At 41.5% G+C, this 23,161-nt stretch overlaps 1 protein-coding gene across 2 annotated transcripts in view; it reads left to right on the top strand.

Annotated features, from left to right (window-relative positions):
* Positions 1 to 21,335, top strand: part of LOC147259167 (A disintegrin and metalloproteinase with thrombospondin motifs 20) — an 80,910-nt gene extending 59,575 nt beyond the window's left edge. The window contains exons 29-39 of one of the 2 annotated variants that reach the window (XM_086209459.1): positions 10,626 to 10,793; positions 13,001 to 13,174; positions 14,044 to 14,214; positions 14,324 to 14,521; positions 14,642 to 14,771; positions 16,066 to 16,160; positions 16,253 to 16,347; positions 16,527 to 16,660; positions 17,991 to 18,082; positions 18,262 to 18,366; positions 18,718 to 21,335. In XM_086209459.1, coding sequence (XP_086065585.1) covers positions 10,626 to 10,793; positions 13,001 to 13,174; positions 14,044 to 14,214; positions 14,324 to 14,521; positions 14,642 to 14,771; positions 16,066 to 16,160; positions 16,253 to 16,347; positions 16,527 to 16,660; positions 17,991 to 18,082; positions 18,262 to 18,366; positions 18,718 to 18,807 — 1,452 coding nt within the window. In that variant the 3' untranslated portion in view covers positions 18,808 to 21,335. Of the gene's footprint in view, positions 1 to 10,625; positions 10,794 to 13,000; positions 13,175 to 14,043; positions 14,215 to 14,323; positions 14,772 to 16,065; positions 16,161 to 16,252; positions 16,348 to 16,526; positions 16,661 to 17,990; positions 18,083 to 18,261; positions 18,367 to 18,717 lie in introns of both variants that reach the window. The other variant, XM_086209458.1, reaches the window with a different exon arrangement.
* Positions 21,336 to 23,161: the final 1,826 nt, after the last annotated feature.

Here is a 23,161-nt window from a genome sequence, read left to right as displayed (position 1 = left end):
ACAAGAAGCTGCTCTCATTGCTTTGATCTATAAATGTCATGTTTACTGTGATGTCAACAACAAGGAGAGGTGCCACATCCACTGTACTTGAACCAGCATGTGTTGGGTTCCAACACTGTCTGCACCCAGACACTTTCCAGCTCGTGAGCAGCTTTGCACATTTAATTCAAACAACTGGTGAGCATATTTCAGGTAAAGTGTTACAGTCGGTTTGTATTTATGTTAATATCCTCCCCAGCGAGGGCGTCTGCCGTCTTCTTCATTTGCTTCCCTCACTGTTGTGTCATTCCGAGACCTCCAACCAAGACTCCTCAACCACGCCGGTTTCTGTACTTCACCGCTACTTCGCTCTCTTTTCATTCTCATGGTGCGCAGTTGCCAGATTCCTGAGGGCAACTTTGTGTGATTTTGCATATTTTGGTTTGATGTTCTACGATATGCTATTTATTTCATTCACATGCCAAAAAAAGAGAAAAAAACAACGAAACAAAAACATGTTGAATTAGTTTATTCCCACTGTAAAGTTTATTAAAGAAACATAACTGTGATATTTGTGTTGTTTCTCAGTGCAGTACTTCACAGGCAGACAAAGCATCATCAAGAGCTAATGTTGTCTCCAAAAGAAGGGCACGTTTATGATTTATGTTTAAGTACATACAACTCGTAAAAATAGAGTTCCACAGGTAGAACCAGAAGGTTCCTTTGGCCAGATGCCAGGGAAACATTTACAGTGGATTTTTGATAGGTGACAGAAAACAAGCTCTAAGACTTGCAAGTTTTTCCAACTATCCATAAATCAACTCCACTTTTACAATTTCTGAATGAATGCAAGGGTTCGAAGCACAAAGCTATTGTTATGCTATGCACTGCAGACACGTGACTTCTGTGTCACAAAAGCAGCCCGGTGCATTTTCTGTTTACAGTGTGATGAGACAACCTCTGTAGCTTTGTGTGTAGACTATTGTAGGTCACATAAAGGCTTTGAAGTTGATGAGAGCGTATTTATTTAGGTACTGTGTACCATAGAACCTCAGACCATACTTCATACAAATAAACAGCAGCGAGGAAACGCAACACTCAATTTTAATCTCACGCCTGGTTTTCTGACAAATGTTGTCCCACTTTATAAAACAAACCAACACGCAAGATGTGTCAGAATCACAGTGCTTTGTATCTTTATGCAGTTTAATCAGTAATGTCCCTGATCTGTTTATTACAAATCCTCCCTGTCAGAAGCGTCTTTCATACCCGTCGCATCGGTGTTTACGTATCTGCACATTCAGGATGTTAACCTAAGTGAGTTGCTTTATTTATGCTTAAGTTCGATTACAAATGGAGAATTTGTTTTATTTGTGAATCAGAGGGTCTTCATCTTGTGTTACACATAGATCAGGTTTGAGGTGGTGCCACTTACCTGCAGTGATCAGACACTGATGAACCAGGTGCCCGAAGTGTTTATGTGCTGCACTGACAGACTTCAGGTGATGTGCTGTAAACAGCTGCCACAGAAGATTCAGCTCAGGTCATTGTGGAGTATTTTAGTATTTTACCTTCAGATGACTTTCTTTCTTTTAGTATTTTAATAATTTTAGAAATATTCTGTCTTGAGGGCATATTTGCATGTCTGATATTGCATTCCTCTGCATATTTGACTATGAAATCGCTGCCTTTTCTCTTTCAAGTGTTTTGGCATTTTATTTTGTAATCTCTCAAGGGAAAACATCCACGGTCCAAATCAAACTTCAACTTTGGGTGGCACATCTGTTTACCATTGTATTAATGGAGCTCTCTGTACTGCGTTTGGCAGGAGCCCCGCGGAGTACTAGTTTTACTACAATAATAAGTGATACTGGCAAACGTTGTTTTGCATTGTGGACTGAAGCATGAAAATCTAGCATTTATAGGGTAGTACTAAAATAAAGTATGTGACATTATATGTCTCTCTTTGAGGAAAACCACACGAGAGCTTTTGAAACGCACATGTAGAAGTAACATGAGTTGGTAGACACCAATACAAATCAGAAAACGCAATATTACTAGATTTGTCTGTTACCAAATGTATCTTTTATTTACCAATGGCAGAGAAAATTTAACATGACACCGTATCAATTGAAATATAAATCTACACCTTTAATTTACTGTAATTTGACTGCGATGCCGATGTTCACTTTGACTTGGAACATGATTCCTGTAGTAATCTTAATGATTGAAGTCTAATATTAGAGAAAATATACTATTTAGAGGACAAGCTTTAGGAGCTTTGGAAGCAGACAGAAGGAAAAAACATGGTTTTATATTACATAACATTTTTAACATACTTCTCATGGCTTTAGAGAATATCTTACCGGATGTCTTTTGCTTTTGCAAAAATGTTTATTCTATAAGAATAAACACACGTGTATGTACACGTACCGTGTGATACCAGTCAAGCCAGTATACAGCTATGAGTCATGGATTCAAAATGAAATATGTCGCCCTTTGTATTCTCTTGTAAAATCCCGTCTCGTTATTTCTAAATCGCCTGTTGGAATTTTTTTTCCACAAATAAATTTGTATTGGAATGTTTATTCAACTGACTTATTAAGTGTCAAATGGGCAAATGGCTGTAATAACCTGAATATTGTACACTCTTGCCTTTGGCAGTATTTTCAAATGTTTGTTGCCTCCAAATTTATATGTGATCATAGAAGAGTTAATAGAATAGCTTTTCCTCCAAACAATATGTTATCTTAATCATTGTATAATGAATTGAAGCAACGCATAAATAACAAATGTAATGTGCGTTTCAGTTTTGCAATATCCCAAGAGGCCTGTGGACTTGTTTCCCTTCTGTGGCCTTCAGTTTAATCACCCAGCGACAGGCTCAGACGCTCTCCATGAAGCAACAGTCCTTCTTAAAGTGCAGCTCATCAACACACATTTGTCAAAAGAAAAGACACAAAACAATTATCGCATTTATTTGCACAAAATTAGAATAGCAGGCACATACATTTGTAGGGTCATTGACTAATGATAATTACCTTGTCGTTGTCAAACGTGTGCAACTCTGTGTGTGTGTGTGTGTGTGTGTGTGTGTGTGTGTGTGTGTGTGTGTGCGTGCGCGTGTGCCATTTTGGTAATTTATGCCTGTTTGTTTCTAATAAAAACATACCGTTTCCTGATGAGAGTGGCTTTCCCATGGAGGGCTTTCATTTGATCGTCTGTGAACTAATTATGCTGTTTCAAATGAAATCCACATGCACAACACTGACATGCTTGACTTAGGCCTGAGGGTACAACGGACAGGAACACTCTCCAAACCTGTCACCCTGGGGTCAGACGGTCGTGACATCATTGGGCTCGTGTTTCCTGATCCTGCCCATATGCCACTTGACTGTGAGCAGCAGTGGCTGGAAGGTCCCCGGCGGTGGTCGTCACAAGCATGCTTCTTGTCATGGCCTTAATTTAAATCTGAGCAGGGAGATAATGTTTCATTTTGGCCTTTAAGAGAAAGCAAAATAATTCAGTTGATGATTTGCTGGTTAAAAGTCAATCACTATGACCTGCAGATTTTGGCAAACTCGTGAAGACATGGGAGGTGGAACACCAGATGCTGTAAGATGTTATCTGAAAATCCAAAATATTTGGATCTCACTGCAGCTTTCACATCAGGTATGGAAGTTTGTTAGGTCAAGCAGTTGGATAGCATGAAGAAACAGCAGATTGCACGCTTCATGTTTTTCTTTGCCAGCATGATCATTCTAACAGTTTATTGTAGTTTAAGAGTGATCAAAATGAAAGACACGTAGTCTGTGTTGGAGCCCAGACCCACCTGAAGGACTAAGACCACAAAAAGTTCTTGCAGGGCATCGGAAGAGGAAGGTTTGATGTTGTTTTGTGGGTGATCCAGGCTAGGAGCAGATGCAGCGAGACCAAATGAGAGGAGACAGGGCGTGAAAGTCTGGAAGCATTTAGGGTGCTTCACCCCAGGCCCATCGAATGGTAGGGTACATGGCCCCTCTTTGACACAGGTAGAGGACGTCTGCTTTTCCTCAACTTGTTGGTGCAGGATTATAAAGTGGTTTTAAACCTGCAGGAGTCGCTCCTCGGACTCCATTTAAACGTAAATGCTTGTCACATGAGGCCACAACCTCAGACTGGAAGGGGCCTGGTCCTGTTTGGGCCTGTCAGTGCTAAAAGTTGATGGAGTGAAATGAATTTTGTGGGATTTGCCATCACTGAGTGTTTTCCAGTGATATTTGAGAAACTGATCCAGTTTACATCTCCTTTGCTAACATGGAAGCATTAAGCTGCCAGAGACTGTCTGTGTGCCCCGTGCTTAATTCACTTGAGCTAGCTACCTGTTACGTCTGTTTCTACTTGTCCATCATCTGATAGCCGGACCACTGGTCCACAGATGTGAGGACATTCCTCTCTGTCAATAACTGAGTCACTCTTCAGAGTGTCTGATTTTTCAAGTGCCTTCAGCTTTTAATCGAAGGATAAATTCAGTTGAAAAATATACCCTGGGATCTTTGCACATCAAGTAGACTTTGATTTGTTCAATGGGCACAAAGATGTGTAATGCAGAGTTTGGCCTCCTAGGTCTCTCAGTTTCTCTGTTTTATATCACTGACTGCTGCATTATGCATTAACCGTCTTAAGCCAACTCCCAACCCTTGTTCTCCTCCATCAGGGAACAGGTTCTTGAACCAGTTCCATTCAGTGTTTTTTGGACCTCAGTGCCTTTGTGTACAAGCAAACCAGCCTGCAACCTGCATTTGCAATCAGTTTTTTAGTGGAAGCGTTTTAATTAAAAATGGCGGGTGTTACTCAACAGAACCATAGAATGAAACACCTCATGGTTCACTCTGGGAAAACTGTCAAGTTCTCCTGGAAAACACATTTTCAGGATCCAGGGATTTTATGTTTGTTGTAAATGTTTCAAATGGTTCTGGTATGTGAACCACAACAGAAACTATTTCCTGCTGCTGGAAAGCGGATGTCAGTAGGACACTTTTTGACTTTCCTGTACCACGTCATTCTCTACGTTTAAAGGTTGATAAAAGATGTTGATTCTTCTTGAAGATCTTCCTCGTTGAGTTCTGGGGGTGCAGCAACTACACATGCTGTACACCTGCTATTCCTCGCTAACCCACCTACCAGGCTGGGTGCATCAGGAAAAGCTTTTTAAATGAATTTATTTTATTTTAGGTTGTTTTTTTGACTCTGATGGAGGCATATTTATTGACTCTTGTCCATGATCTCTGCTAAGACCAAGCTTAAGATTAGCAGAACCTCTAAATGAATCTCTGTAGGACAAGCAGTTGCATTAATTTTGCATTTAAAATAAAAAAAAGTTCAATATTACCTCACTTGTACTACCATCAAAGGAAAATACTGCGTGCTTGAGGATACGTGGTAACAAGAACTTCTTACAAAACGCATCATCTCCTTCTCTTGCTGTTTCTCCGTCTTTCTTGGAAATGCAGTGTCAAGATCTTCCACTCCTCTTACTTCTTACATATTTCCATGCATGCAAGCTGTGACAAGCCGTTGGGAGGTGACAGACTGGAAAAGCAGCTGGCTAACATTTAGCAGGAAGAGGGACTTAGAATCGGATGTCCTACATCTGTGTCAAAGGTCACTACTTTATAACTTCACGCCTGGCCAGCTGGTGTTTTTTCTTCAAGAGTTTTCTGTTGTCGACAGTGTGATTCCTCTCCCATCTGGAGGCTAGCACTGGATGTTTCTCTAGAACACAGTAATGGAAAAAGCTCTCGGTGGAATATTTAGACAGGAACTCTGCTGTTTTGTCATTTTGTTTTGACTTATGATTGCTTGGTATATCTTTTCAGAGTGGTGTTGACTTAAAAAGGAAACCATGTCAAAGAAACTGTATATGCCTACTCAAACTGGTGTTTATTTAACTCTTTCGAGATGGCAAAAATCAGACTTTGGCATTCAGCGTGGCAGAGAATGCTGTTTAGTTTTACCATTCACCTCCAATCAGAAACCCGCTGCAGTTGACAGCCTGTCAAGAGCTGCACTGACAGCAGCAGGAACATATCTCCACGTCAAGCTGTCAACTGTATCCTCAGCTGAATAATATGGCAAAAATCAACTTGTCACAACTGAAACACATCAGTTGCTGTGTCTTTACTGTAAAAAAAATCATATCTTTTGTATTCTGATATTCTCGCTTACCTGTTTTAATCAAATTATTCTTGATGGGTATAATTAAAAACGTCTTGCAGGAATGCTCATTGATGGTGAGATGAATTTAGTACACACACTTGAGGTTTTCACACTGCTTAGTTTCAAACAAGTCTGGGTGGCTGGATGGATAAAAGATCAATGACTCCTGACATTCCTCTGCCCCATGACGCCGCTCTTACCAGCTGTTCCCATGTCGACAACATGTGTTGTTTTGACTTCTGTCTCTGAAAACTCCCTGCAAAACAAGACCATGCACAGAGAGGCAGCCTGCTGGATCTTCTTGACTCTTTATCTCAGTCATTCTTGTCTCCTCCGTTCTCTGATCTGAAGTTTAATCTCTGAGCCAGAGAACATGCTGATATAGCTGTAGTACGAGGCATGACACCATCTTAGGATGTGTTTATTATCACTCTGTGTGGTTTGAGTACTTTTGGCATCATTCTTTGAGATTTTGCATGCCTTTGGGAAACTGTAGTGCCATAATATCTCACAACCTTGAGGTGCGCAGGGTGTAATCCTCGACTCCCAACTCACAGTCTAAACATGCAGGTTTGTTCTTGCTCGAGGTCAAAACTGAGCGCCTTTGAAGAGTCAGTGTAACTACAGTTAGCATATGCTTGGTATTACCATCCTCCTGCAATGCAAGCGTGCTGCAATGTGATTGGAATTCAACCTTGGCGCTCACATTTTAAGATATGGTCTCACTTATAACCAACACATATTTAAAAAGTGTCATTTGTGAGCTAAAATGGCCTTTTTACCAGCCTTTCTTTCACACTTAATAATGCATATTTCTTGCCACTATGTCAATACTTTGGCATTTTCCGATGACAAAAGATTGTTTCCTCATAATAGAGTGTAAAACAAACAGAAATGGATGAATTAACCAGCATTTTAGTGTAAAAAATTGTTACCTTCATCAGCAGTCTGCCAAAATCTAGTAAAGAGCTTTTTATTGTCTGTATTTTTCTGCTTTTTCAAAACATTGAAATCTGCTTTTATCAAACAAGAAACACGTCCATGTGGGTAATTATAGTTGTCACTGTAATTAATGTTTTCCTGCACTGCTCGAGGCAAATAAATTCACATTTACACACGCACACACAGGCGTGCGCGCGCACACACACACACAGACACACACACGCATGCGCGTAGCAGTTTTGATCTAAGACCAACCTCCTCTCCTCTGTGAGATATTATAGTGTTAACTGATTGTCATATTGGCTCAGTGACAGATATTTCAACTCCAGTCAAGTTTCTTTTGCATGTGTAACAGTTTCCATGTGTCCTATTGGCTTACCTGTTCACAGCGAAGGAGTGGGTGGGGTCATCCTGAGGTTGCCCCCTGCCAGTCCTAAACAAAGACATCCGTGCTCAAAAGACTATCTAATATCAGAGTGTCCAGTTTGAAATCTTTCTGCAGGAAATCATGTTTAATTCACTTGATCAAAATCAGACGTGTTTAAAACTCTCCAGGCTGTTTTTTTTTTAGGCTTTTATTGCACACAGAAAGAAAAAATAAAAGGGCATGAATTTAACTTGGTCTGGTTTAGCACTCAATTATGTGATATGTTCCAGAACTGTGAAATTCTGTCAAGTTGAGATTGCTGCTCTGGAGCTACTTAGCTGAATTATTCTTGTTCATTATGTTTTAAGGTTTTAAAAATCAGTTATGTCTTTTGAGCTTCTTTGATAAACTTAAAGCTGTTTGACTTGGCTGGTTTTCAACTTTGTGTCAGATTAAAAGTAGTCGAGTCATTTCATTGTAAAGTAGTCCACATTATGCCTTGGTCAAGCCTCGGATTATACTAGATTTAACCTTCCTGATCATGTGAAATCAATTGCCGGTACAAAGTGGGAGGGCAAGTCTGTCTCAAGAACCCTTTGATATAAATTTTTAATTCTTATTGAAACATTCTCACTCATTAGAATATAAGAATATCATTGGATCGTCATCAAAACCTATTTAAATTGAAGATTAAGTACATACACTGTCCATGGAACATCGAGGAAAAGCATCCTGAAAGTATATATCCACTCCCAAATTCTCTAAACGCAGGCACCGAGACAGACAGTAAGTCGTCAGCTTGCAGCAGCTGAAAGTGATAAGTTGGCTCATCTTACCTGAGCGCTGGTGAATCAAACAGGCTCAGCTGTCGAGCGGGGAAGCCGAGGTCTGCGAGTCTTTGCCCTCCTCTTGCTCTCAGAGGTGAAATTGTCCTCTGGTCCCACGCACTGTGCCAGCTCTCTGCTCTGTGTTACCAGCCCTGATTAACTAATGGCTGACAGATGAGGTTGGTAGAGGGAGGAGCACATCGCTATATAGTGTCTCTTCTCCCACTGTTCAAATGTAGAGACAGTTCAGCTGGAGGACCATCGCCCGTATGGCTGTGATTTCCTTTCTTCTTCTCTTTTTTTTTCCTCCAGCCTCTTTTACAACAGTAAGGAGGGGCTAGTTCCTCTTAACATTCCCCCCCTTTAACATGTCTCTGCTCTTGTCTGTGGTAGAGGGAGTCGTGTTGTCCTTTTTTTGAGTGAGTGTGCAGCGGGTATGTGAATCTGCCATGCTCCGGACCAGTCACTCAGACTTTGATGTTCTCCGTCAGCTGAGGCAGGCCTGTGTTTAAAATGCCTCGGTAATTACAATGTGTATGATGCATGTGAGCGCAGTGTCAACCAGCCCGCTATCCACCGTAGAGAGAAAAAAACCTCCAGGTTGAAGGGCTCAAATGGATACCGAGGAGTACGCAGCTCAGATCTTCATCTGTATAATAATTTATTAGAAAGGACAAATATAGGTTCCCCTGTCGTCATCGGTAGTATGATCAGCCATATAAGCACTCTGTAAAAAATCATGTGTGGTGTTATGCAACCTTCTGAGATCATAATTAGAGGACAATGCAATATTATGTTTATTATCTGGACTGGAAAATACGCTAAGACAAAATGTAGTTCTCCACGTCTTGTGTATTAGATTCCAGCACCCCATTTTGGAGTGGCTTTGTAAAGGGGCGCTCACTCATCAAGCAGAAATAGCGGGCACCCTAATTGCTGTCTGGCCTCATGGGGACCGAGGACTCATCTAGCATCTCAGGCAAAAGGCTTTCATCAGGGTGTCTGTCTTTTTATGTTTTCTTTTTTTTTCTTCCTTTTTCTTCATTGTCATTTCTCGAGTTTTCCTGAAGTACTTCTAGGTTCATTATTGGTACCAGATGATTGTCTCGCCGCGTGCATACATCCACTCTCAATCTTTTCATCTGCTTGCCCTGGTCTTTGCAGTTCACAGCAGCTCTTAAAGTAATTCCTCTGTTTACAGGTTAAATAGTTGGCTGCATTCCATCAGCTTGAATGTTTGACAAAAGGTTTTTGCTGAAATCCGTTTGGCGTGTTTAGCTGAAATGTGTTTGCAGTATGTTCACTTGGCCATGAAATGTGGCGAGGAAAGCCGCGTGGACCGAGTGTTCCTGTCTTGAACTCTAAATCTTGTATATTGTAGTGAGAGAAAGTTCGTTATGTTCCCACATATACAAGCATGACGTAGATGTTCTCTGTGTTTACAGCTAAGTGATGAGTGGACCAGTTTACAGAAATCAAAATGGTGATGTTTGGTATCCAATCACGGTCTTTCACGTCTTTGACTCCTCTGCTTCTGCTGTATGCACTGGAGCTGATTGGGAAACTATTGTGAACATTCTACGGCGATCTTTCCAAACCTTGTTATACAGCTCGATTTACAAGATCCCTGTCACAAGATCATGTGAGAAACCAGTTAGGACCGAACCAGTTTAAACTTATCGGTGCCCTTGAGGAGATATGGGTGTGGTTTAGGTGTGATGACAGCAAGATTGTCCAAAACAACAATGGAGGTTCCTGAAGAGATTGGCGTAGCTGCTATAGCATCATTTATATCAGAACTGGAGAGTATTTCCTCTTTGAAATGAAGGACAAGATGTTTTCTCTCTTCTCCTGACTGGCTTTGGCTTCTACATCTGTTAGTTGAATTTTATTGGTTGAAGTCAGCCGTGATAGACAAATGGTTCACCCAATCAGCTGACTAGCACTTTTTTTTCCGAAAGCATCCACTCTTTCCCTTTGGCAACATCTCAGATGGTTGTGTGAAACGAACATCTGACGGGCGGGGTGACATCCTTCCAGGAACAGTAGATCAAATAGCTCTCTATCCACTGTATCTGTTGAACCACTTTGTTTTGAATGGGTTTATGTCTGTTTCCAGTTCACGAAATGTTTTGTAAGAATTCCCCTGCAGTTTAAAATCCTCTACATATTTTATGAGTGCACTGTAACTGCGCAGCATTCCTTCCCTTCCCTTTGTAGCAATATAAAACTTTTGATTCAGCAGGACCTTTGCTGACATGCCCTGTCTTCTCTTCTCAACACCTTCATCCCTTCTCTTCCCCTCTCTTTAGTGCTCGGTGAGTTGTGGTCGGGGTACCAAGCAGCGGGATATTGAATGTGTTTATCAGAACCAAACCAAAATAGAGGAGGAGCACTGCAGTCACCTTCCTCGCCCGCGGACACAGAAGGCCTGTCGGGCCAGGGGATGCCCCAGTTGGAAGACCAACAAGTGGAGTGAGGTATGTGTGTTCTTGACTCTGTCTCCTCTGGCCTGTCAGGGCCATGCTTACTCTAACAGCTGCTAGCCTCTGAAACACAAACACAGAAGGAAGCGTCCCACAGGCTGCAGATGTAGTACATGTACACAGAGAGCACCTGTCCAATCACCACTCAGTTTATTCTTCTCCAAGAGCAGAGCACCATTTCCTCAAGTGTGAATTACGTGCCTCAGGCTTTAGTTTTATAACTGTTTATGTAGCAGCTGACTGCGCACTGACGAGCGTGTTTCGAAAAATATTTCTGCGGCACTTTAGCACGACGCACAAAAGCTTGTTTGTGCAAATAACATTCCACACTAAAAGATGGTTCTTTTTTAGAGCTCAAATATGTAAGAATACCACAGGGTCAAACTGGTGCCAATGCACAGCAGGTTTCTGTATCACTGAGGTGCCTTACAGGGCGGAGGCAGCACGTAGAGGGGTTTACCTGCTACCAAGGGGTCTTGAATGCAGTTACGGTTCAAAGTCGTGTTGAGCCTGCCTCTGCGATGAGGAAAATGTGCAAACTCTTATGTATATGACATGTCATAAAAAGAGGAATGCTTAGTCATCCTCTTTAAGGAGCTAATAGCGTATGTTCAGACCCAGATAACATGCAGAAAAAGTTTCTTTTTTCTTAAATTTACTGCAGCTTGTCATCAATGAATTTGCTTAAACAAAGTCTTTTCCACACCTCTTCATGCATGTCTTTCCACCAGCCCATAAAAGAAGCTCAAAAGATCTCTCCATCTCTTAAATGACCTCCATCCCTCGTCTCAAGTAACTGTAAAATCCCCCAAATGTCCAAGTCAGCCTGCGTCCGCTGAACTCCTGCCTCCTCCCCTCCTCTCGCTCTCTCCCCTCCTTCTCCCTGATTTCTGGAAGCAATCATCTTCCTCTACATACCACCAGCAACCATGAAATCCTCAACTAGAGCATAACGACATGTTTTATATCTTAATTTCCATGCATGTGACAAGTTTGAAACCTCTGCACCCAGAATTTGAGTTATTCCACAGCTACCCAGCCCTCGCCATCACCTCTGGCTACCCGTCGCTTACCTGTTCTGTACTTTGCTGATCACACATATTGATTTGAACATTCGTTTCAAGAAGAACATTTAGTAAACTATTGATTAACTCTTCCTTAACAGTGAATGCCCATCCTTACCCTCGACATATATGAAATCATGACGTAGCATTTTTGTCACATCTCTGTTGTGATGACATAACAATACCACATATTCTGCAGCGATAACACACAGTGAGAACTAAATGACACAAGTACACGTTGGAAGTTTTCAGATGTTTGATGGTCACTGTAGAATACGCATGTTTGGTGGGTGTGTGAAATGGCCGAGGCAGGGCTCCGATCTCGAAGAAATCAGCCTGATCAGCTCAAGCCGTGCGGAGGGCTTCCTCAGTATGCAGGTATGCTTCTCAAAGCACATCAAAGAGATGCTTGAGATAGACCTTTGGGTGACCCCGGCCATACGCCTCTCAAAGAAGCAACTAACTAGATGGATGTATTTATGGAAGTGCATTGTTCTGGAGTATCAAAGTTGCAGCACTGCAGAACAAACAATATATAAATATCCAAACAAACTATATTAAATATTGCCCATAAACCAATTAATATGATTTTAAATTGCTTAGTATACAATGCTTATCTCTCTAAATAAGATACATGGCTTCAATAAGTGTCATCAAATTTAGCTCAATATTTTGAAGACGTTGACCATATAAAATATGGATGATCTGGATTACAAAACCCAAATATGATTAATAGGAGCTCTGGAGGCCAAAATGTTCTTTTAATTATGGATTCATGGAATTTGATTGAAATTAGTCTAAAAAATACCAGCTACTGTACATCCTGTCCTCAGTATCCAGATCTACAGTTTGATCATTATTCACTTCTTCTGTGTAATGATACTCATTTCCCCACCAGATTAATCAAAATTTGTGTATTGGTGGTTGAGATAACCTGCTGATAATGTATTTGTAGTTTGTGTTGCACTGGTAATGTTTTCCGGATATTTTGGGATGGATACAATATTACTAACAGACACAATGGGAAACACAACAAAGTGCCACATATTGAATTCGTTTTTCTGGTGTGTGTGTGTGTGTGTGTGTGTGTGTGTGTGTGTGTGTGTGTGTGTGTGTGTGTGTCTCTGTGTGTTTCAGTGTTCCGTCACATGTGGAGTAGGAGTTCAGAACCGAGATGTCTACTGCAGGCTTAAAGGCACCGGAAAGGTCAGAGACGATCTGTGTGGGGCTCACACACGTCCCGCTGTCGTCCAGCTTTGCCAAACAGCAGAATGCACCCATTACACTTGGGTCACTGCTGAATGGAAGGAAGTAAGTCCCAAATTAATTTTTTTGTATCTGTTTAGCCGACTTCCTTGTTCTCAGGCTCTCTGTGTGAGGCAGATGTACAGATGTTAAAACACCCCATTAAGGTTTTTACAGGCTGACATCTCCGCTCCCTCTCTCCCTCTCTCCCTCCCTCCCTCTCTCTCTTTCTCTGTATATTTAAATGTACGACCTGAAGGTGCTCATGCGCTCCTCCATCAGGCATGGGGGCTTTGATGATAACAATCATTCTGTAACCTATCAGAGAATTGAAGGCCATCATCCCTTTTATTCAGCTTAATATCACCATTCTGTGTCTCGCTATAGCAGACATTTTTTATCTTTCTTTAGTGTCCTGGGCTTTGTCCTCGAAAGCATAAAAGAGGGGCACCATGTGGGGACGTAGCACAGGATCCTCCTGCTGCAGGAATGTTTGCAGAGTTCAGATTCCTGCCTGTGTTGCCTTGAGAACTCGCAGCCTCTTTTCTTTCTCAGTTTGGCCTTGAAATCTTTAGAGACACAATAAAATAATGAAAATCACACATTTTTACGCTAATTTATGAAGTTTTGAATCCGGTCTGTAAATTTCTTTTAAATGCTTCTTTTCTTAATTTTGTATACTAACATGTGAAGCATAGTGCGTGTGGTATACCTGAAAGCTAGTCAGGTCACAGAAAAGAGTTTGACCTCAGGTCAAGAGTTTTCTGTAACTGTGCAACACCAGGAGTTTCCTTTTGCAGCCATCTGGAGAGCCACAGAAGCAGCAAGCAGCGGTTTGTAAAGTCAGTAAGGCTGCTGGAAGTACAACACTGCCCCCCCTCTGCCAACTTGTCTTCACTCCTACTGACGTCTTCCTGTGTTTGGCTTCTTTGCAGTGTAATGCAACCTGCGGAGAAGGCACGAGGAGCCGGGAGGTGGGGTGTATAGGCCCGAGGAGGACACCCGTCCAGACAGATTACTGTGAGCCGTCATCCCGGCCTCTGTCACACCAGCCTTGCAAAGTAGCACCCTGCCACTACTTGTGGATCACAGGGGAGTGGTCACGGGTAGGACGATAGCAGTGTTGGTTATTTCTACGCTCTGGGCTCATGCAACTGTTATTAATTGTCACTGTGTGTGTGTGTGTGCGTGCGTGCGTGCGTGTGCGTCTCTCAGTGCTCTGCCAGCTGTGGTGTGGGCTACCAGCAGAGGTTTGTCTCCTGCTCAGCCTCCTCTCAGGCTCCACACCTTTATGCTGCCCAGTCCTCCTCTACCAGCACCCACTGTTTGGAGCCACGCCCTCCTAGCACCCGCCCATGCCTCCTGAAGGACTGCCCGCACCCGTCCTATTGGAAAGTTGGCCCGTGGAGCAAGGTGGAACACCAACCCATCCCTCTTAAATCATTTTTACAACGTGTGCGCTACACTGTTCATGATATAATGCTGATAAATCTCATTTGTGGATTTATTTGCTTCCTGACGTTATATTGCCAGTGTTCACAGACTTGTGGGGCAGGTGTGATGGAGCGCCGAGTGGAGTGTGTGACCTCCAAAGGCCAACTGTCCAAACACTGTCGTCCCTCAGAAAGACCCGAGTCTCAAGCGTCATGTCAAGAGAGAGAATGTGAGTAAAGCCTCCTCTGCTCTGCTTCGTCCTCCTCTACTACCAAACAGACTGTGTCATATATAGCAGCCAACACCGTGTCTGTGTTTATAGAAACTCAACTTTTTGCTTTGTTTAAATACATTAAACAGAACGGCGACCTCGGCTTGAAGCCTTTTGGTGTGATTACTTCATTGAACAGTACATAGACAGTCAGCGGTTTTCTACCTGCTCTAATATGGAGAGCCTGTCGAAATGCATCTGGACTGTGTGCTCTAGCTGAAGCTGCCTTCATTGTGAACTTGCAGGCCCTCTAAAAACCGGCAGCGGGCCAGACTTTGCAGGTTCGCTCCCCACATGTCAGATGTATCAGTACTCGGCTGGCTTCTGCCAAGTCAGGCACTGCTGAAATTAAAATGATATGCTCGGATGACAGCCAGTTCTGTGGTCAAGTTTTAATGCTAATCAGCTAATTAGCATGAAATGGCCACTGTAGTACTCTGGGAAAATAGAGGAGGCAACACAAATAATGAGATATTTACAGCAGCTTTTATTTAAGAAGAACAGAGCCAAGTTACAATTGTGTCTCATAGCGGTGTTTATTTCAGTCACATGTGTGATGGCGACACAGTCCGAGCTCACAGGAGAGAACAACAGCAGTCATTGTTGTTTGCAGATTGAATGACACGAGCTCAGCAGTGTCTGCCCACCTTTAGAACAGCTCTGGGATAATACATTTTCCATTCAATCTTCCATGGATATTTAGCAAAGAGTTTTATGACCCAGTGCTGTTCAAAATAACTGCATTTCATATCCAACTGACTATCTTAACTAAATTGTCACTCATGTTGTGAATATATGTAACCATCCAAATATTCACCTTTTGTCATCAGACAGACAAATCATGTTTCTGCAGCCGGTTTCCTCTCAAATGATGGTGGGAAATTGAAAATTCAAAATGACCATCAGTGACCAGTTCAGTAAATATTTAGTAGGTAACAACATGTTCCACCAATCAGAGATGATGTTGATACTTAGTAGGGTTGTGGGAAGTGTAGTCATTGTCTGCAACTGCTGATAAAAATTGTTTCCTCAGACCATCTGTTGAGAGAGTCCGGATGTCATTCGTTATCATAAAAATAAAAATACCTCTGTGTCGGCTCCATGTCTGATCCACCACAAGGCTTTTAGATATATCTGGTATTTGTTGGCGACAGATTTATGACACAAGTTGAAAAGTTAAACAACATGACTTTCAAAAGAATTGTGTCAAAAGATTTGTTGCTCTAAAACTACAACCTTCACCCCCCTTCAGGCCAGTTGTTCGCGTCCTGCCGTGAGGTCCAGATGAGACAGGGTGTGAGGATAGATGGGGAATACTACCTCAAGGTCAAGTCCCGGATCTTACAGGTGTGTCTCCTCAGAGTTCTGCTGCTTTCTTCGTGACTCAACCTCTGCTTCCCGGCTCGCGCTCATCTATTATCTCAATGTGTCGGCCTTAGATTTACTGTGCTGAGATGCAGACTGATTTCCCCAAGGAGTACGTGACCTTGCGCAGCGGTCAGACAGACAACTTCTCAGAGGTGTATGGGCACAGGTGCGTATAATCCAATGATGACGAATAGCCACTTGGGCTGTGGCTCAGTGTGTCTGGATTGGAGAGAATTATTGTGCTGCCTGTAATGTATAAAATATGGAGTTTTGTAAGATTGTTCAGATTCCTGTGTCCTATGACCTGAAATAAATCTTAAAACTCAATTTTTCTTGACAACAAAGGTTGCTGAACCCCTTTGAATGCCCCTATAACGGCAGCCGAAGACAAGATTGCAACTGCAGGAACGACTACTCAGCAGCAGGATACACGCTCTTCCACAAAGTTCGTCTGGACTTGAACTCCTTGAGGATAATGAGTGCGTAATTGCTTTGTCATTGCCCGTCACCGTCTGCTGTCACGAGCCCACCCATCAGTGTTTTATTCTTACTAACACCTCGTTCTGAAGCCTCCGCTCTCCCCTGAAATTGAAGTAATGACCTCTCAACATGTTCATATCATGCAGCGACTTGAAACTGGGTCTCTCATTGCGAAGACGTGAGCAAGGGAATAATGGAACGCACTCACACACGCACACACAGACATGCATGCCTGTTCTCAAACACATACAGAGACAATTTTGTAATGTTGCCAAATACACGAGCACACACACACACACACACACACACACACACATAGCCACACATGCGGTCACATTGGTATCACACGAGCATGCGTGAAATCAAATATTAAGGGACACACACACACATTATTACACATATATCCTTTGGCTATATTCCCCTGTTCATTATTACAGTCAGCTCCATATTCCCTGTTGTGTCCAAGTATGCCTTTGATTAGTGTGTGTGTGTGTGTGTGTGTGTGTGTGTGTGTGTGTGTGCGTGCGTGCGTGCGTGCGTGCGTGCGTGCGTGCGTGCATGTGCACTTAAAGTGGAAGTTGCAAAACCAACGTAGTCATCTTCCCATCCTCTTCGTCTGGTCTCGGTCCTGACAGCACAGATTCCCTCCCTCCCTCCCTCTGCATGGTACTCATTTGGCTTTCAGGCATCTTGAAAAGGAGGTGGGGTGGGGGGGATAATGAGTTCAAGATGGCGGGTTAGGGTTAGGGTGATGGAGAAGCACTGCTTTGGTACGCCTTACGCATCCCGTGAAACTTATCATCATTCGATTTATACAACATGAACAGAGGGCAGAGAAAGGTGCTGGTAATGGTTATCACATGTCGCCATGTTGGCTGGATGGAAAGATGACAAAAAGAATATTTCAGCAGAAGATTCATGGTTACTATTTATTTGCTGAATTCAACATGTTAAACAGATTTAATTAACATGACCAGGTTATTTGAGACAGGACATTGAACAGGACACATTCAGGATTTGGTTCTAATAAAAGGTTAATAGATTCCAAGTGTGAGAAATCTTGTTTATCTCACGAGGTTAAACAGCACCGACACACAACTTTGAATTTCAGTTATTTAAATGCAATAATGTGAGTCTCAATTCTTAAAAACTGTTGCATATTTCTTGTACAAAATTGTTGATCCTGAATAGAATTAGGGCCTAAAAGAATTTCGATTGATTAACATTTGTTTCTCTTGTACTTTTGAGTCCCTACTTTAACTGTGAGAATGTGGAAAAGTGAGCTGCTGCACATTGTGAGTCTGAACTTGAATCTTTGCTCTTCCACAGTCACGGACCTCCAGTTTTCCCATACTCCCGTTGGTCGACCTGTGCCCTTTGCTACAGCCGGAGACTGTTATAGTGCAGCCAAGTGTCCACAGGTTGCTGAAATACTGTACATTCTGGCCTCTAAGCCATGTTTCATGTGTGTCCCTCTGTTTCATATGTTTGTGGGGTCTGGAGGTCAAATAAGTGATACTGTGTCCTCTACCATTTCTTGAACCTGTTGTAAATATTCCTGCTTCTAAAAAAGTACCACAATTCTGATGTGTGTTTTCAGGGCCAGTTTAGCATTAATCTGATCGGCACTGGCCTCAAAGTGGCTGAGGCCACCAAATGGACATCTCAGGGCAACTATGTTTCGGTTAAAGTTCACCGATCTGAGGTAAGAACCTGTTGATATCATTTTGGAAAAGGTTAATGATGCGTTTTTACTTCAAGTGAATTTCGGGGCCGTTTCTGTCACGGCTCATTTGTTTTTTTCTTAGTTTAACATAGAACTGGCACGGTAGAATGAGCTAAATAACGTTTACAGGCTTTTCATGGATTAAAGTGTTTTCCTTTTGTGGAGTTTTTTTTTTATTAATTGTCCATTTACAACAGTGATTTTTGCTTTGTTTTTAGTTTTATCATCCGAATTGCAAAGCCGTGTCTCTCTCTGATTCACTGAGGAGGAATCCCCAGTGACATTTATGAATTATCCATGATGCCCACTCTCATCTGTTCTGATCTGTAGGATGGAATAAGAATCTACGGCCGCTGTGGCGGGTTCTGTGGGAAGTGCATTCCCCAGGCTCACAATGGGCTACTCCTTCAAGTCCAGTGAGCGCCGCACACAGGCCAAATTCCCCTAATCTCTCCTGCAGACAGTCGACCAGAAACATGCAATAACCCTGATTTTTTGGACCCATCATTTGTGAGTGTGGTGGAGAAACTTCACCAGCTCCCTCATGGCACCTACAGAAGACACAGCAGTACTACAGGCTGTTCGGACTCTCGAGCGCGACATTTGCTTGCTTCCAGTATTGCGATGGCTACGCTGTGGCTGACGTCTCTGCATTGGAATCAAAAACTGTTCACGCATTTTGAGCATCATAAAGGGATACTAAGCTTCAAACCACTGGAAATGCAACCAAAATACACCATTTTCCCATCAAATGAGATATTCTCATCATTAGAAATATGATTATGGTGTTCTGTCAAGTGCAAAATAATCCAGCATTTCATCGTGAAGTGTCTGGAATGAATGGTGTATGTTTGTTTATAGAGTATATACACATTTATATTTACAGAAACACTGTAAACATTTAGGTGCTTATTCTACTGACTTGCAATCAGTCACACCCTATAAATATGTATAAATAATCAATGCAATCCTCAAGTGACAAAGACGTGCTAGAGACAGACTTCTGAATAACGTAAGGAATGATTGTGTTGCAGTCATGTATGTAGAAACAGAATAACAGAGGAAGAAAAAGAAATAGCTAAGCATTTTCTGACATGCACTTATTAGTGTGTCACGTCTGACTAATCTTAGCTTTGAACAAAAAACAGAAACATATAGCCTGGCTCTGTTTAACTGTAAAAAAAAATAATGTTACCAGAACTCAAATTCTCACAAATTAAAATGTTAGGCCTTGTTTTTTTTTTGTTTTTTGTTTTGTTTTTTAATTTGCACAGCAACTATAGTATAAAAACAATTCATTTTATGTCATTTAATGCACTCAACTATTAGCCACATCATCTAGGGAGCAAAACATGTTATTACCCCAAAAGTTGAAACTATTTTTCATGCTCCAGATGTTTATAAAGCGCAAGCTTGCGACCAGCTGTCCAGACCTGCCTTGTTTAAAGGTCAAACAATATTTTAGAGTCAGATTATTTCAGCTTCCTTTATTTCTAGAGTCTGTTTGCTGTCACCTGTCGGGAAGTATTTAAAAAAAATTACCGAATACGACGTAGAAAGACCGCTGACTGACACAACTGTCAGGTAGGGACAGATAAAAACTAGCACTGTGGGGAAGACATTCTTCAGTTTAGCTATTTTGTGTGACGTTTCAAACCACAAGAATTGTTTTTATTTGCATTCTCTCCCTCTCTCTCCCTCTCTCTCTCTCTCTCACACACGTTGTTACACCGTGACACAGTATGAGGTGTCTCTTTGCACCCTTCTACTGTAGGTACCAGCAATCCCTACCTCTCACATACATCTGTGCTCTACCGAGACATGTGTTGTATTATGTATTTATGTTTGACCATATTTATTCTGTAGGACTTTTAGAGATGTTCTGTATATTACGGTACAATGACTACTACCAACAGTAAAGCCATTTGACTGCTTTGCTATGACACAAAAAAAAAATGTAATTGCCTGCTACTATTTGTAGTACAACCAGTAACCTTAAACGATGATCTTTCGAATGGTGCTTTTGAATTACCTCTGACCTTGAGAAGGAAAACACTGGCTTATAGGGGACGAATAGTGGCTGCGGCGGAACAGCAGTTCTCTCTAGTTTTGAGGGTTTCGGTTTAGAAACGTCTTCGGCGGATGTAGGATTTCTAAAGAACATCCCACACAGTCCTCTTAATAACATAGCTGAAAATCTGCAAGGATGTGGGGTATTGGATATTGTCAGATAAACCACTACAAAAGGAAATCTGCCCCTGACTAATGCTCACTCATTATGACTGTCTTTCACCATGACCACCGCAATAACTCATGCAACCTAACTGGCCGCTACTTTGATGTTACGCTTTAACCAAAGTTAGAAAAATAGATGCAGATTCAACTTTTTTTTTTTTTTTTTTTTGGTGTTTTGTCTTCTCAAACAAAGCAGCTTCTTTTGATTTAATGAATGGCTGAAAAAATACGTTTTTTTATTAAAAAAAAAAAAGTCAATGAGCAGCTAGAAAACCTTTGGCTATCATTCATATTTGTATGATGGTCAACTGTGCTATGAGGTCTGTATCAGAAATTTAAAGAATACTTGATGCACTATGTGCCAAAAATTTTTTTTTGTAGAAATGTAATCCTATTGGTTTTTGGTTTTTTTGTTGTTGTTGTTTTTGTAATAACCGTGAAGAGTTGTAACTTATATATGTGTATTTTTAATATTCATACTTGAATTGTAAACAGTGTGCTAAATATCGAACGGGCATTGGTACTGAACAGAGAAACGGCGTGCTTGTTTGCTTTGCTTTATCCAAAGATGTTTTTAAGAATCATGTGTACATACAGTACGTATGTAGCCTGTATTAAAAAAAAAAAAAACATGAATGACTGATTCTGGTGCTATGGTTACTAATTGATAATACTGTATGTCTTGATACTACTAACGCTGTGGAATCATATAAATAAAAAAAGCCTTCCAGCTGACTCAAGAGATGAAGATTTTATTTTCCTCTCACAATTTATGAAAACAGACCTGTCATATAATATGGGACAGTACCTGCATAAAGTTATTTAAGATTCCCATACATTGGGCGTATGAAACTTTATCTCAGGCTTTCAAAAAATCACTCGACGCTTTTTTTGGTTTAAAACCTCTGTATAAACGACTGTAAACCCAGTTAACTCATTTAGTTTCAGTGTACCTGCTTCTACTTTACCTTTCCTTGCTTTTTTTTTTTTTTTTTTTACAGGGGATGCATTCTCAATAACAAGTAAAAACAAATAATTTCGAGTGAAAGTTAAACATAAAGCTAAAGAAATAGAAGGACAAGCGATCGCCTTTATTTTGTCCATTCTGGGCTACTGTAGGTGCAACATGGCTGTCCCTGAGGAAGAGAATGAAGGGCCCGCTCTTAGCAAATGAATACGTGACACTTTTTCATTTTCAAGTGATTATACAACATCATTCTAAATATTGCATTCCGTTTGAGTCAAAAGCCTATCCTAAACTGTACATACTGTACCTTTAACAACTGCAAACGCTACTCCCAGTGCCCAGGGGCGGTCGAAGCACACCGATGGATGGACATCCAAATTCATTGTGATATCACAAGTAAGTGTGTGTCACACATACAACTCTCTGCATGGTGATCATCAAATGTCAATGTTAAGTATTTTTTATCAGCGTCGTTACCCGAACATCTCCATCGGAGAGAGGCAGACGTCTTAGGGGCATCAGGTTAGTGCAGGCGTGGATACTTGTGCTTGCCAGATTGTGACTCCATGTGGATCCACTCAGCCGAGCAGGTTGGTTTTCCACAACATGACTTTCAAGAGTTCAGTTCCACTTAAGAGACATATAAACAGAGCAAATGCCTTTTAATCCATTTCTCAGCAGGGTACACGAATACTTGAGTCCTGGAAACAGATGAAGTTGTCAACTTCCCAATGACTCATCAAATTGTTATGTCAAATCAAAGAGTGAGGTAAGTTCCCTCTAAGCTTTGAAAACTTCCCCAAGAAATGGAAAGTACTGTTTTCAAGGAATTATGTCACCAAAATGACTTTGGTAATGAAGGTGCGGCTATTTCAGCAAAAGGCAAACTGTTTATATTCAGCCTACTTTTATAGAGCCATTGCACCGAGATAGCTTTGTGCATTAAATGAAAACAGATACAGTGGTCCCTCAAGAGTTGCTTTGATTCCTTGCCAGAAGCCTGCCTTGGTTCCGAAAATCTAATCTCAGGATTTGGACGAGACTTGAAGCACAACAACCACTCCCCTCAAAGGCAGTTTTCCAGAGAAACCAAGCTGTGCCGGGGTCCTTCAAAACTCTCCAGACAAGTTAGGGAAACACTTCTCTGCTTTGGTTTGCTGTAAGCATAAACCAAGACAGCTTTAATGACTTAAGTCAGAAAGACAAACCTGCGCTTAGAATCCTCATAAAAGCGACTAACGTTTGATGTTTACCATGCAACACAGTCTGCTTTGAGGTAACAACACAGACATTCCGGTGCAATCTGCAGCTGCAACCTGCTCTGGAGAGCCTGTATCAGACCAGCATCCCTCAGACACAGTGACACTCTGAAATTTCACACACAGGTGGAGTTAACTGCTGAAAGGTTTTTTTTTTTCTATTATTGTGAAAATGTTTCATATTTGGAATTCAAATCTACAATAAAACTTTTTTTTATTCTACTACTGCGATAAGATTACAAGTCTGCCCCTTAAATGCAGCTAACAAACGAAGCTACGTGATATATTGTGTTGTCTTTATGTGAGCGCTGCT

Source organism: Aulostomus chinensis, chromosome 7, assembly GCF_037954235.1.
Source record: "Aulostomus chinensis isolate RoL2024-O1b breed Wild chromosome 7, RoL_Achi_v1.0, whole genome shotgun sequence".
In the NCBI taxonomy this organism is placed as follows: Eukaryota; Metazoa; Chordata; class Actinopteri; order Syngnathiformes; family Aulostomidae; genus Aulostomus; species Aulostomus chinensis.
Note: the sequence above shows the minus strand (reverse complement) of the source record. Positions and strands in the feature narration are given on the sequence as shown.